At 42.1% G+C, this 12,259-nt stretch overlaps 1 protein-coding gene across 2 annotated transcripts in view; it reads left to right on the forward strand.

Moving 5' to 3' along the window:
• The window catches only part of ARHGEF26 (Rho guanine nucleotide exchange factor 26), a 232,098-nt gene that overhangs the window by 50,772 nt on the left and 169,067 nt on the right, over positions 1-12,259 (forward strand). For both annotated transcript variants that reach the window (XM_053710064.1, XM_053710065.1), the window contains exon 5: positions 8,136-8,192. In XM_053710064.1, coding sequence (XP_053566039.1) covers positions 8,136-8,192 — 57 coding nt within the window. The remainder of the gene's footprint in view (positions 1-8,135; positions 8,193-12,259) is intronic.

A 12,259-nucleotide genomic window follows, 5' to 3' on the forward strand; every position in this document is an offset into this window, starting at 1 on the left:
CCTCTGACGCTTTATTAGCCATATCCGATGTACCCTCACAATGTTCTGAGTTGGGGGTGAGGGATTTGCTGTCTGAGGGAAAGATGTTCCCTCAGACAGACTCAGATATGACGGCTTTTAAATTTAAACTAGAACACCTCCGCTTATTGCTCAGGGAGGTTTTAGCGACTCTGGATGATTGTGACCCTATTTTAGTTCCAGAGAAATTGTGTAAAATGGACAGATATCTAGAGGTTCCTGCCTACACTGATGTTTTTCCGGTCCCTAAGAGGATTTCGGACATTATTATTAAGGAGTGGGATAGACCAGGTATTCCGTTTTCTCCCCCTCCTACTTTTAAGAAAATGTTTCCCATATCAGACGCCATGCGGGACTCGTGGCAGACGGTCCCTAAGGTGGAGGGAGCTATTTCTACCCTGGCTAAGCGTACAACTATACGTATTGTGCTTTCAAAGATCCTATGGATAAAAAATTAGAGGGTCTCTTAAAGAAAATATTTATTCATCAGGGTTTTCTTCTGCAACCTATAGTGTGCATTGTTCCTGTAACTACTGCAGCTGCTTTTTGGTTCGAGGCTCTGGAGGAGGCTCTTCAGGTTGAGACCCCATTGGATGATATTCTGGATAGAATTAGGGCTCTCAAGCTAGCAAATTCTTTCATTACAGATGCCGCTTTTCAACTGGCTAAATTAGCGGCAAAGAATTCAGGTTTTGCCATTTTAGCGCGTAGAGCGTTATGGCTTAAGTCCTGGTCTGCTGATGTGTCATCAAAATCTAAGCTTTTAGCCATCCATTTTAAAGGTAAGACCCTATTCGGGCCTGAACTGAAAGAGATCATTTCAGACATCACTGGAGGAAAAGGCCATGCCCTTCCTCAGGATAAGACAAATAAGATGAGGACCGGGGCGTGTCCTGATCACCATCATGGCTGCTAGCATTTTCTGCACTGGCAAAGAAGGATCCTAAAGATTTGCTTAATATCAACTATACACACTATTTTCAAAACTGGAAATCAGCATATTGTGCAGCCCACAGCTAATCGCAACTAATGATTCTATGTTCACAAGAATCAATGGTTCAGCAGACTCATTAGATCGGCGGACACATTTATGGAGGCCTTAACATCCTCACAACTAACGGAGTTAACTAAAGTGCTAATATCGAGTTGGGTACGAAGACTAACTATGACAATCAGCAGTGATGAAAGCTACTGGGCCATTCAGAAAATGTTAGGAGATCTGGCTCAGATGCTGACAATGCCTTATACTAACCCAGCTGAGTCCCTCACTATGCGAATGGAGGAGGAGGATAACGCCTATCCAGATCGGCAGAAGGATATGGCAGCGCTCACAGAACTCAGTTGTATCGAGGAGTCTGATACCCTAATAGCCGCGCCTCAGGTCCCGCAGCTTTTACATGGTGCCCCGTTCTGCATAAGGGGGGATGCGATCGGCCCTCCGGTACGTGACGCAGCTGAAAATTTAACAGAAGTGCAGGGCACCAAGCTACTCAAAGGTCTCGACCGAACTCTCTGACTCTTACTTAAGACGTTGATAGTGAAAGACTCGCCAATTTATGCTGACACAATGGGCCGGGGGACTCCGGCCTCCCTTCACCGGATCGGATCTTTGCTGAGACTGACAGGCCTGATACATCTCTCGCAGAACGGTAAATTGTCCTGTGAGACTCCAGATCTAAAGACAGACAAATACTAAGCCATGCGAGGATCAAGGAGCATAGCTATCTTTCCGGATCAAAACACCTGGACTTTCTACCACGATTTGCTGGCTATAGGCTACAGAGGACAACATCAGATCAGACATGGGATCGGCTAAATATACAAACACTTCAGGACTGATATCCCGGTTTGATTACCAGCCTTGTAGATGGGGTTATTATAATTCAGTATTGATATTGGCATAGACATGTTGATAAGGCCTCAAGTTAATCATACTATTATCTGAGTTAGGTAAACCTTAGTTTGGCCATATGCTCTATTGTTGGGGATGTTCAGTTTAGTTTATCTACATTGTACAGGTTTGATATTATCTAAGTTTGATCTTGTGGCCTCATCTGTGATATTTTGCTTTGCATTAACTATGTGTTTATACCTTTATCTCATCACTTCAGTACACCCTATTCATACTTCAGACTAACCTGTACTACAACCAAGGCCTTTTATGCGCTATTTATACTGCTCAGCACTACTCATGCCCCTTACAGATTAAGAAAACAGAAAATTCCCTAATTGGAACCTCTCACTTCCATAGGAGCCTTAGTTCCTTTAATATCTGGCTTAGCTACAATAACTCTTCACCTACAGACTCTTAACCTTACGAAGTTATACTATACTGGTCATTGTCACTCTCTAGTATATATCAGCGCCTCCGCTAACTAACTCTGACTTGATCTCTATCATTTTACCATATAGGCGCTCAAAATTGGTAGGAATATTAGTGCAGTTTTATGTGTATTTTTTTTTTGTTCTCAGACTGTTTGTTCAGAGTTCTATAATTCAATGATATACGCTATTGTGATTGATACAGAACTATACTCAAATATGTGTCTATACATATGTAATCAATAGCTGTTTGCTTGTGGTACCCTATTCTTCCCCTTAGCACAATATTTATTCACCAATATTTCAGTCCCCTTATATTTATTATTTATTTGAACCACAATATTTATGACATCCCCATTCCTACTTACCCATGCAAGTATGTGTTGTATTTATGTTTTATTACTACTAAAGGTCCTAAGCCATATTTTTGCATAATCCCAATCCTGCCACCCAGTAGCTTATCCTTATCTTAAGCTGATCCTAGAAGTTTTAGTATTAAACTATCACCATCCCATCCTTACTCCTACACGTTATATTTTTCAGACTCCACTTTTTAGTGAGCCTTTTACAAACTTCTCAGATATCAGACCCCTATAAATTAAGTATACTCCTATACCGTCTATCAGACAGAGGCCTTAGTTTACGACTATAAGCTCCACTAACATGTGGGTCTTAGCTCCTACATAAGCCTCACATATCTGCTGCCTTTAGGTACCCACAGTCCTTGCCTAGCAACCATGATTGCTGCCTACTCCTCGTTAGACTCCCATAATCTACCCTCCTGTAGGAAGATTGTCTCATTACGACAGAATGCCATTTACAAGATAAAGCATTATCCCTTATAAGTTAATCTCAACATATCTTTTCTACCTGTCTTTAGTTCCGTCATTATATCTCTCACTATAGAGTACCTCCTACTATTTTCTGAACGTATTCTCCATAAGCCCTAGAGGATGCCTTGTTTTGGCTTATTATGTCATCTCTGCTTAGAGGTCCATTTACTGTTGGCTTAAGAACATGTTTTTATACATTTGTCCCAGAGTGTAACTTCTCAGCTTGATCCTTATGCCCCCTAGGTCTCTTCCCGACTCCTATAGAGCACTACCTTTTAGGACCACCTACTTGGAATCAGCTTACCTTTTCACACGCCCTATATACATTAAATGACCCTATAGCCAGTCCCATTTGTATAAGCACACCTGAACTAATTCTTATAAAGCCTAAGATATCTATATAGCAATGCTTATAGCCTCCTCTAGAAGATCTCTTTTTCAGTATTACTAAGACACGCCCCCCACTCCCCGTCTTATTATATAAGTGGCTCTTGCCCACTGTACCCCTCCCCCTAATATCTTTTACAACAATAACCCTAAGTAACTACCATTTGACATAGCATTCACAGTTTATTTGGCCCAAGAGTGACCAAAGCAGTAGTTATTTTGCATCTCTAGATTAAGAGAAAAATGAGGTTCCATCACTGTTTGTCTAGTTACTGCGTTATTTGTACTTCTATATCAGATATTATAGATGTCATAAAGAATGTCTCATTCTCTAGTAAGTTATACTGTTATTAGCAAAAGCCTACAAGTGTTAATACTCTTATCTAAGAAGTCAATCTTATATGTCTGACAAACTTTGTATTTTCCTTAATACTGTATCACATAACAACCTCAATAAAAATTGTTTATCAAAAAAAAATAAAAATAAGATGAGGACCAAACAAAATAATTTTCGTTCCTTTCGAAACTTCAAAGGTGGTCCCTCTACCTCTTCCCCTGCAGCAAATCAAGAGGGGAATTTTGCTCAATCCAAGTCGGTCTGGAGACCTAACCAGACTTGGAACAAAGGTAAACAGGCAAAGAAGCCCGCTGCTGCCACCAAGACAGCATGAAGGGGTAGCCCCCGATCCGGGACTGGATCTTGTAGGGGGCAGACTTTCTCTCTTTGCTCAGGCTTGGGCAACAGACGTTCAGGACTCCTGGGCGTTAGAAATCGTAACCCAGTGTTATCTTCTAGATTTCAAGGATTCTCCTCCAAGGGGGAGATTCCATCTTTCTCAATTGTCTGTAAACCAGACAAAAAGAGAGGCGTTCTTACGCTGTGTAGAAGACCTATATACCATGGGAGTGATCTGCCCAGTTCCGAAAACAGAACAGGGGCAGGGGTTTTACTCCAATCTGTTTGTGGTTCCCAAGAAAGAGGGAACCTTCAGACCAATTTTAGATCTCAAGATCCTTAACAAATTTCTCAGAGTTCCATCCTTCAAGATGGAGACCATTCTGACTATTTTACCAATGATCCAGGAGAGTCAATATAATACCACCGTGGACTTAAAGGATGCGTATCTACACATCCCTATCCACAAAGATCATCACCAGTTCCTCAGGTTCGCCTTCCTGGACAAGCATTACCAGTTTGTGGCTCTTCCCTTCCGGTTGGCCACAGCTCCCAGAATTTTCACAAAAGTGCTAGGGTCTCTTTTGGCGGTTCTCAGGCCGCGGGGCATAGCAGTGGCGCCTTATCTGGACGATATCTTAATTCAGGCGTCAACTTACCAACTAGCCAAATCTCACACGGACATCGTGTTGGCTTTTCTAAGATCTCATGGGTGGAAGGTGAACGTAAAAAAAGAGTTCACTTATCCCTCTCTCACAAGAGTTCCATTCCTGGAAACTCTGATAGATTTGGTGGACATGAAATTTTTTCTGATGGAGGTCAGGAAATCAAAGATTTTAACTACCTGCTGAGCTCTTCATTCCATTCCTCAGCCGTCAGTGGCTCAGTGTATGGAGGTAATCGGACTAATGGTAGCGGCAATGGACATAGTTCCATTTGCTCGCTTGCATCTCAGACCACTGCAACTATGCATGCTCAATCAGTGGAATGGGGATTATGCAGATTTATCTCCTCAGATAAATCTGGATCAAGAGACCAGAGACTCTCTTCTTTGGTGGTTGTACCAGGATCATCTATCCCAGGGAATGTGTTTCCGCAGGCCAGCATGGGTCATAGTGACGACGGACGCCAGCCTATTGGGCTGGAGTGCAGTCTGGAATTCCCTGAAAGCTCAGGGTGTGTGGACTCAGGAGGAAGCTCTCCTCCTGATAAATATTCTAGAACTGAGAGCGATATTCAAAGCGCTTCAGGCGTGGCCTCAGCTGGCTTTGGCCAGATTCATAAGATTCCAGTCGGACAATATCACGACTGTAGCATATATCAATCATCAGGGGGGAACAAAGAGTTCTCTAGCGATGATAGAGGTTTCCAAAATAATTCGATGGGCAGAGACTCACTCTTGCCATCTATCAGCAATCTATATCCGAGGAGTGGAGAACTGGGAAGCGGATTTTCTAAGTCGTCAGACTTTTCATCCGGGGGAGTGGGAACTCCATCCGGAGGTGTTTGCACAATTGATTCATCAATGGGGCACAACAGAACTGGATCTGATGGCATCTCGTCAGAATGCCAAACTTCCTTGTTACGGGTCCAGATCAAGGGATTCTCAAGCAGTACTGATAGATGCTCTAGCAGTACCTTGGTCATTCAACCTGGCTTATGTGTTTCCACCATTTCTTCTCCTTCCTCGTTTGATTGCCAGAATAAACAGGAGAGAGCTTCGGTGATTTTGATAGCACCTGCGTGGCCATGCAGGACTTGGTATGCAGACCTGGTGGACATGTCATCTCTACCACCATGGACTCTGCCACTGAGACAGGACCTTCTCATTCAAGGTTCGTTCCAGCATCCAAATCTAGTTTCTCTGCGGCTGACTGCCTGGAGATTGAACGCTTGATTTTATCCAAGCGGGATTCTCGGAGTCGGTCATAGATACCTTGATTCAGGCTCGAAAGCCTGTCACTAGGAAAATTTATCATAAGATATGGCGTAAATATCTTTATTGGTGCGAATCCAAAGGCTACTCATGGATTATATTTTTTGATTTTAAACTTTAGTCACCTCTGCACCTTTTAGTTTCTCCTTTTTCTTCCTGTACCTTCGGTCGAGTGACTCGGGGGTGGAGCTAAGGGAGGAGCTATATAGACAGCTCTGCTGTGGTGCACTTTGTCACTTCCTGTTAGCAGGAGGATAATATCCCACAAGTAAAGGATGAATCCGTGGACTCGTCGTACCATAGAGGAAATTAATTTATCAGGTAAGCATAAATTTACTTTTTTTGTTCACCACCCTTAGTAATGCTTACTGATTGGTGGCTACATTTAGCCACCGATCAGCAAGCGCTACCCAGGTGCTAAACCAAAAATGGGCCAGCTCCTAACCTTACATTCCTGCTTTTCAAATAAAGATACCAAAAGAACAAAGACAAATTGATAACGGGAGTAAATATATTGATACACTGTAATTTTAAGGCACTGCAATAACATGATTATAACTAACTATGCTGTTTGTTTTACTGCTTTGCCAGTAGATCTCTTCTATGCTACTATTTTAACTTTGTATTATGTGCACAAGCCGGAATAGTTTAATACAGTTGTCAAAAACCCAGCAATGTTCCTAATCTGTGAGTGTGCACCACTTGACCATCCCTCACCTGTAAGGTGTTAAAATAAAAGAACAACTTTGAAGAGAGCAACAGGCGCAATAGTAACCATGCTATTGTAATTGTGCCAAGAAGTTTCATGTCCTTAACATTTAACATTCCCTTAGAATACTCTAACTATTCTTATAACATACATATTGGCTATTGGGGTAGGTTTGAGAATAACATCACAGTTGAGAAGCTGGAAAATCAAATTAGAAATGCCCAAGAGAAAAAGACAGGTATTTAAAGTTGGCATCACTGTGTAGTTACTGGTTCAGCATACGCTTTAAAAATCATATTTAAGACATAGATCTTAAACTACAAAATTAACCACCACCAGATCTTTGCTTGCTTCTCCATATGGTACTGTGATTGCTTACTTTGTTGGGTGCATGACCCACACTCTTCTTTTAAAGCTTTTTCCCATTTGTTATGGAACTGAATACTTTGTTTATTTAGCCTTCTGGCTTTAAGCAATTTATAAAGTTGATTTTTTTTTTTTTTTTTTTTTTTAAATGAAGTTTACAACTCAACGTGACTGTTTAACTGGTTCCCCTTTCACCCACAGGCATTCACACCTCTTTAAAAAGATCCAGTAGAGGCTGAGTCGTTCCTTATCTATCCTTAAAACACATCTTCCCTGGTTACAAGAAGCTCTTACCATGTTTATATTATGTTTTAGAGTTGGATAGCCTAACGGAAAAAGCAAAAGATGTGGCACCAGTTTCTGTGCCCAGCAGCACAACTTAAGGAGAAGATTAACATGCATTTGCCGGCAAACCTTCAACTGGCAAGAGTAGATGTAGTGGACCAGTTGCTCTTTTCTATTATAGACCATATTCATATATTAAGTAGCACCCTCCAACATATTTTGCAGATGTTTTTTATTGCTGAACAAAATCTTGAACTTTGTTATATTGAAAAGTGCTTTTGTTATTATTGTAATTATTATTATTATTACCATTTATTGTTAAAACTACAAGATATTCCACAAAACTGCCAATATGTCCATACTTATTATAGAATAATATTTATTGAAAGAGCTCATATTTTTTATATTTTCTGTTTTGTATATGTTTGCTTGCTTCTTTGGCTTATCATATAGCGCTGCGGAATCTGTTGGCGCTCTACAAATAACCGATATTAATAATAATAACATGGATAACAGTTCTTTATTATTTAACGATTAGAAGGTTATGATTTAATGTTATCAAACAGAGTGATAACACATTAATTTCTAGCTGTCATGTTCTAGGTGAGAAAGAATGGATTATCACAGACGATTGGCCAGGAGGAAAGAAAAAGACAAGAGGTATTTGCACAAACCATGTTAGAGTTGGTTGGCCATTTATATTTTTTTGTTTAAGGATGTTGTATTGAACATATAACATGCATGTTATTTTTGCACTATTTACTGTGAAACTCTATTTTCAGCCCCCCAGGAAAGGAGTTGAACACAAAGATAAAGTCCCACTCAGAAGCTGTAGAGTATTTTTGGCCAATTAGCAGCAGCAGCAGTTGCACCCCCTCCAATCACTGGCTTTGTTCAGCTCAGCAGTTTGCTGCTCTTGAATGGACCTTTACCATTTGGTAGTGGTTAAACACATGGAACTCCACAGTGAGTGGTGCAAAATTAATTAACAAATTAGAACATGTCATTTCTCAACTGCCATGTCCCTTTAAGTTATGCTTGAATTGTCATTCTTTGTTAAGGGCTTACCAGCATGTTTTTCTTGCTCTAGCTTTCCCTACTCTCCCCCACCATGGGCCCAGTTCCTTAACAAAGTTCTTTTTTCTTTTCTAGAACGCTGATACAGCCACTGATGGCTGCTTAAGCATTCCAGGAAATACCATGCTATCTATTTTTTGCAAGAATATATGCATTTTTACATATTATGTACAATCAATGGACTACTTTCATGATATTTTAAATAAATGATATGTACATTTAATACATGTTATTTTTTCCTCATAAATGGAAAGAGTCCACAGCTGCATTCATTACTTTTGGGAATTCAGAACCTGGCCACCAGGACGAGGCAAAGACACCCCAGCCAAAGGCTTAAATACTACTCCCACTTCCCTCATCCCCCAGTCATTCTTTGCCTTTGGTCCCAGAAGGTTGGCAGAGAAGTGTCAGAAATGTATGATTTGTCTCTTATGGAGGGTAGTAAGCTTTGGCATGGGACTGGAGATGGGATGAAAGTTTAGAGTCCGGAGATGCAGGGAGAGTCTTTCTGCGAAACCATCCCGACTAATTTTTAACAACTCCATAAGCAATCGGCGTTGACAAGTTTTGCTGCCTGCTTTCTTCTCTCAAGTCCATGACAGAGGCGAGGCTACTATCTGTCACACTTGAAGGGCCGTGTTCCCGTTCCACGGCGTAGATTCCGGTAAGATCGTTTCATTTTTCTTTTCGCATGATTGGTTTGTATTACAAATGTTTTCCCGATAGAGTACCACCTTGCGGGATCAACTAGAGTAATCAGGGTCTCAGTGAGGCTCCTTTTGTATCTTGGAATCAAGGGTTAATATCTCCTAAGGGGGGTTATATGAGCAGGGTAGTTTTTAATCATGTTTGTAATGTGATTCGACCTGCTTATGTGTAGTGTTACTTAGGCTTATAATTTTGTGGAACATAACGGCCTTGGAAGTGATGCAGCCTTTGCGGTTGGGCGTACTTTTTCTGGACTGTACGGCTTACCTTGTGACCGGGCGTGGTCACATTTTTAACTCTCCCATTCCGCAATCCTGACCATGTGGCGACTGAGAAATTCTGGTCCGCTTGTGTCTGGTGCATAGGAGGTGGTGAGTGCCCCAGCTATTGTGGGTGTAAGGTGCCGCTTAGATTTTTTTCAAATTTGGTCCATTTTTTGTATTTATATCCCAGTTATGAAGGATTCTGATGTTGAGATTGAAGTGGTCTCTGATTCAGATTCTACTTATTGTAGTGAATATGAATTGGCCCAGATGACACATGACAGTCAGTTATGTTCCATATGCCATGCTAGAGGGCTCAATTCCTCAGGATCATGGAATCTAGGGGCCGCTGAGCCATCTGCCTCTGGGTGTGCTTACTCAAGTGGCAAGTCCCCTACCACTTACTGTTGCTACACGTGCAGGTGACCCAGATTATGCTTATTCTTCCCTGGATGGGGGTTTGTTCCCTCTGGAGGTTGCGGCACATTTCCGTATTCAAATCTTGATGGCGATGGTGCAGCTGCAGCTTCCAGATGTCTGCTTAAGATTATGTTCGTGTCCAGTCAACTCTCCTGGGGAGCGACTGTTCCTGAGGCTCCAGTGGAAGTGTGCTGTGCTTTTCGTTATAGACTGGCGTGCCTTCGTGTTCTGTTACGGAACATTTTGACGTTGTTGGACGTTCCCATCCTTAATGGATGTAGGAGTTCTCAGTCTTCTACTTCGAATAGCTCACAGAATTAAATATAAGGGGATGAAGTAATCTTCTTATAGTCTGGTTATTGAGTATCCTTTCCAATCGAGGTTGGTTGAGCAGGGTTCCGTTAGGCTGGTCCTGCGGGTGTGTCTGTTCCTTTTAGGCAAAAACCTACGGGTTGCCTTTTCTTTTATTTAATCCAGTTAGGGTGACTTTTATTTGATTTCAAAGCTCATGTTTGATTTCATATTCCTTCGGGAGTTTTCCTTCTGGGATCGATACTCGTGATTTCTATATTGCACTGTTACTTCTGTGGAAGTTTTTCTGGGGACATGTTTTAGTCCTATGTGTTGTCTGTTGTTTTATTTCTCCATCCCTGAGGGCGAATATTGCGGCCTTAATAGTAAGAGCTCTGGTTCAGACTGGTTCTGATTGGGTTCAGCTCTTTCACTCTCGTGGCACCTGTTCTACCTGGCTGGTCTTGTTAAGGCTCTGAGTGATTGCTTTATTATTTTGTGTTTTTCTTAGCTTGTTTTACAAGTGTCTTCTAAGCATTCTAAAAGGACCTGTGGGTCCGGGGGATATGGTTCAGCCAGCTGGTTACTCAGCAACCCTTGAGCTGGTCATTTGGGACTCTGTGGAGTTCTAGTGTGTCACGCTCTGTTGGTTCTGATATCGTCGGGATTTGAGTGTTTCCCTCCCTGCGTGGGTTGAAGTTTGGAGGTGTTAGGGCCTCATTGCTGCCGTTATGTGCGGTCTTGCCCTTTTAAGGCTATTGGAATTTTCCTTTTGGACTTGTTCCTTTTTGAGGACTCTTCTTTCTGGTCAAGATCTCTGGACTTTGTCTGTTTCTCCTTAGAGGTTGACCTTGCAATCTTTTCCTACTCTGAGGGTTAGTCGTTCCTTATTAGGAATTATAGGCTATGTGGTTTCTTTATCCTGGTTCCTTCTAGGGGTTCCGGGGTTTGGGATGCTATGCATTCTTTTGCTTTGATGTAGTCCTCTGGTTTTGTACTCTGAGGAGATTATGGAGACTAGCCTTTATCTTGCTCTTCAGGTGACTTTGTCCCCGATGTTTCCCCTGGGGCCTGTTTGGCTTAGAATCTTAGCGGCTGTCACGGATTTGTTCAACATAGGCTTGTCCCTTTAAATCTTACACCTAGTATCGTCGGGATTTGAGTGTTTCCCTCCCTGCGTGGGTTGAAGTTTGGAGGTGTTAGGGCCTCATTGCTGCCGTTATGTGCGGTCTTGCCCTTTTAAGGCTATTGGAATTTTCCTTTTGGACTTGTTCCTTTTTGAGGACTCTTCTTTCTGGTCAAGATCTCTGGACTTTGTCTGTTTCTCCTTAGAGGTTGACCTTGCGATCTTTTCCTACTCTGAGGGTTAGTCGTTCCTTATTAGGAATTATAGGCTATGTGGTTTCTTTATCCTGGTTCCTTCTAGGGGTTCCGGGGTTTGGGATGCTATGCATTCTTTTGCTTGGATGTAGTCCTCTGGTTTTGTACTCTGAGGAGATTATGGAGACTAGCCTTTATCTCGCTCTTCAGGTGACTTTGTCCCCGATGTTTCCCCTGGGGCCTGTTTGGCTTAGAATCTTAGCGGCTATCACGGATTTGTTCAACATAGGCTTGTCCCTTTAAATCTTACACCTAGTACCCTATTTAAGGCCCCTCCTCTCTAAGCTCCCTGCTTGGTAATTTGATCCTGTTACTATACGTGACTGTTCTCTGAGACACCTAGCCCTTTCCTCTGAAATAGGGGATTACTTACCTTCACCTTGTGAATCTTTGCTGAAGTATTGTCATCTCAGCCTTCTCTACTAGAACATCAGAATCGGCTTCTGCAGTTACCGGATTCAAAACGGAACTAAAAGTTTTGCTGCAGTTTCCTTACTTTCGTTACTCCGGGTGTGTGTGACATCACACCCGGCACTTCAGCGTTCCTGCAGCGCCTGTACCGCGCTCTCTCACTCTCTCCTTCCAGGG

This window comes from Bombina bombina, chromosome 4 (genome assembly GCF_027579735.1).
Source record: "Bombina bombina isolate aBomBom1 chromosome 4, aBomBom1.pri, whole genome shotgun sequence".
In the NCBI taxonomy this organism is placed as follows: domain Eukaryota; kingdom Metazoa; phylum Chordata; class Amphibia; order Anura; family Bombinatoridae; genus Bombina; species Bombina bombina.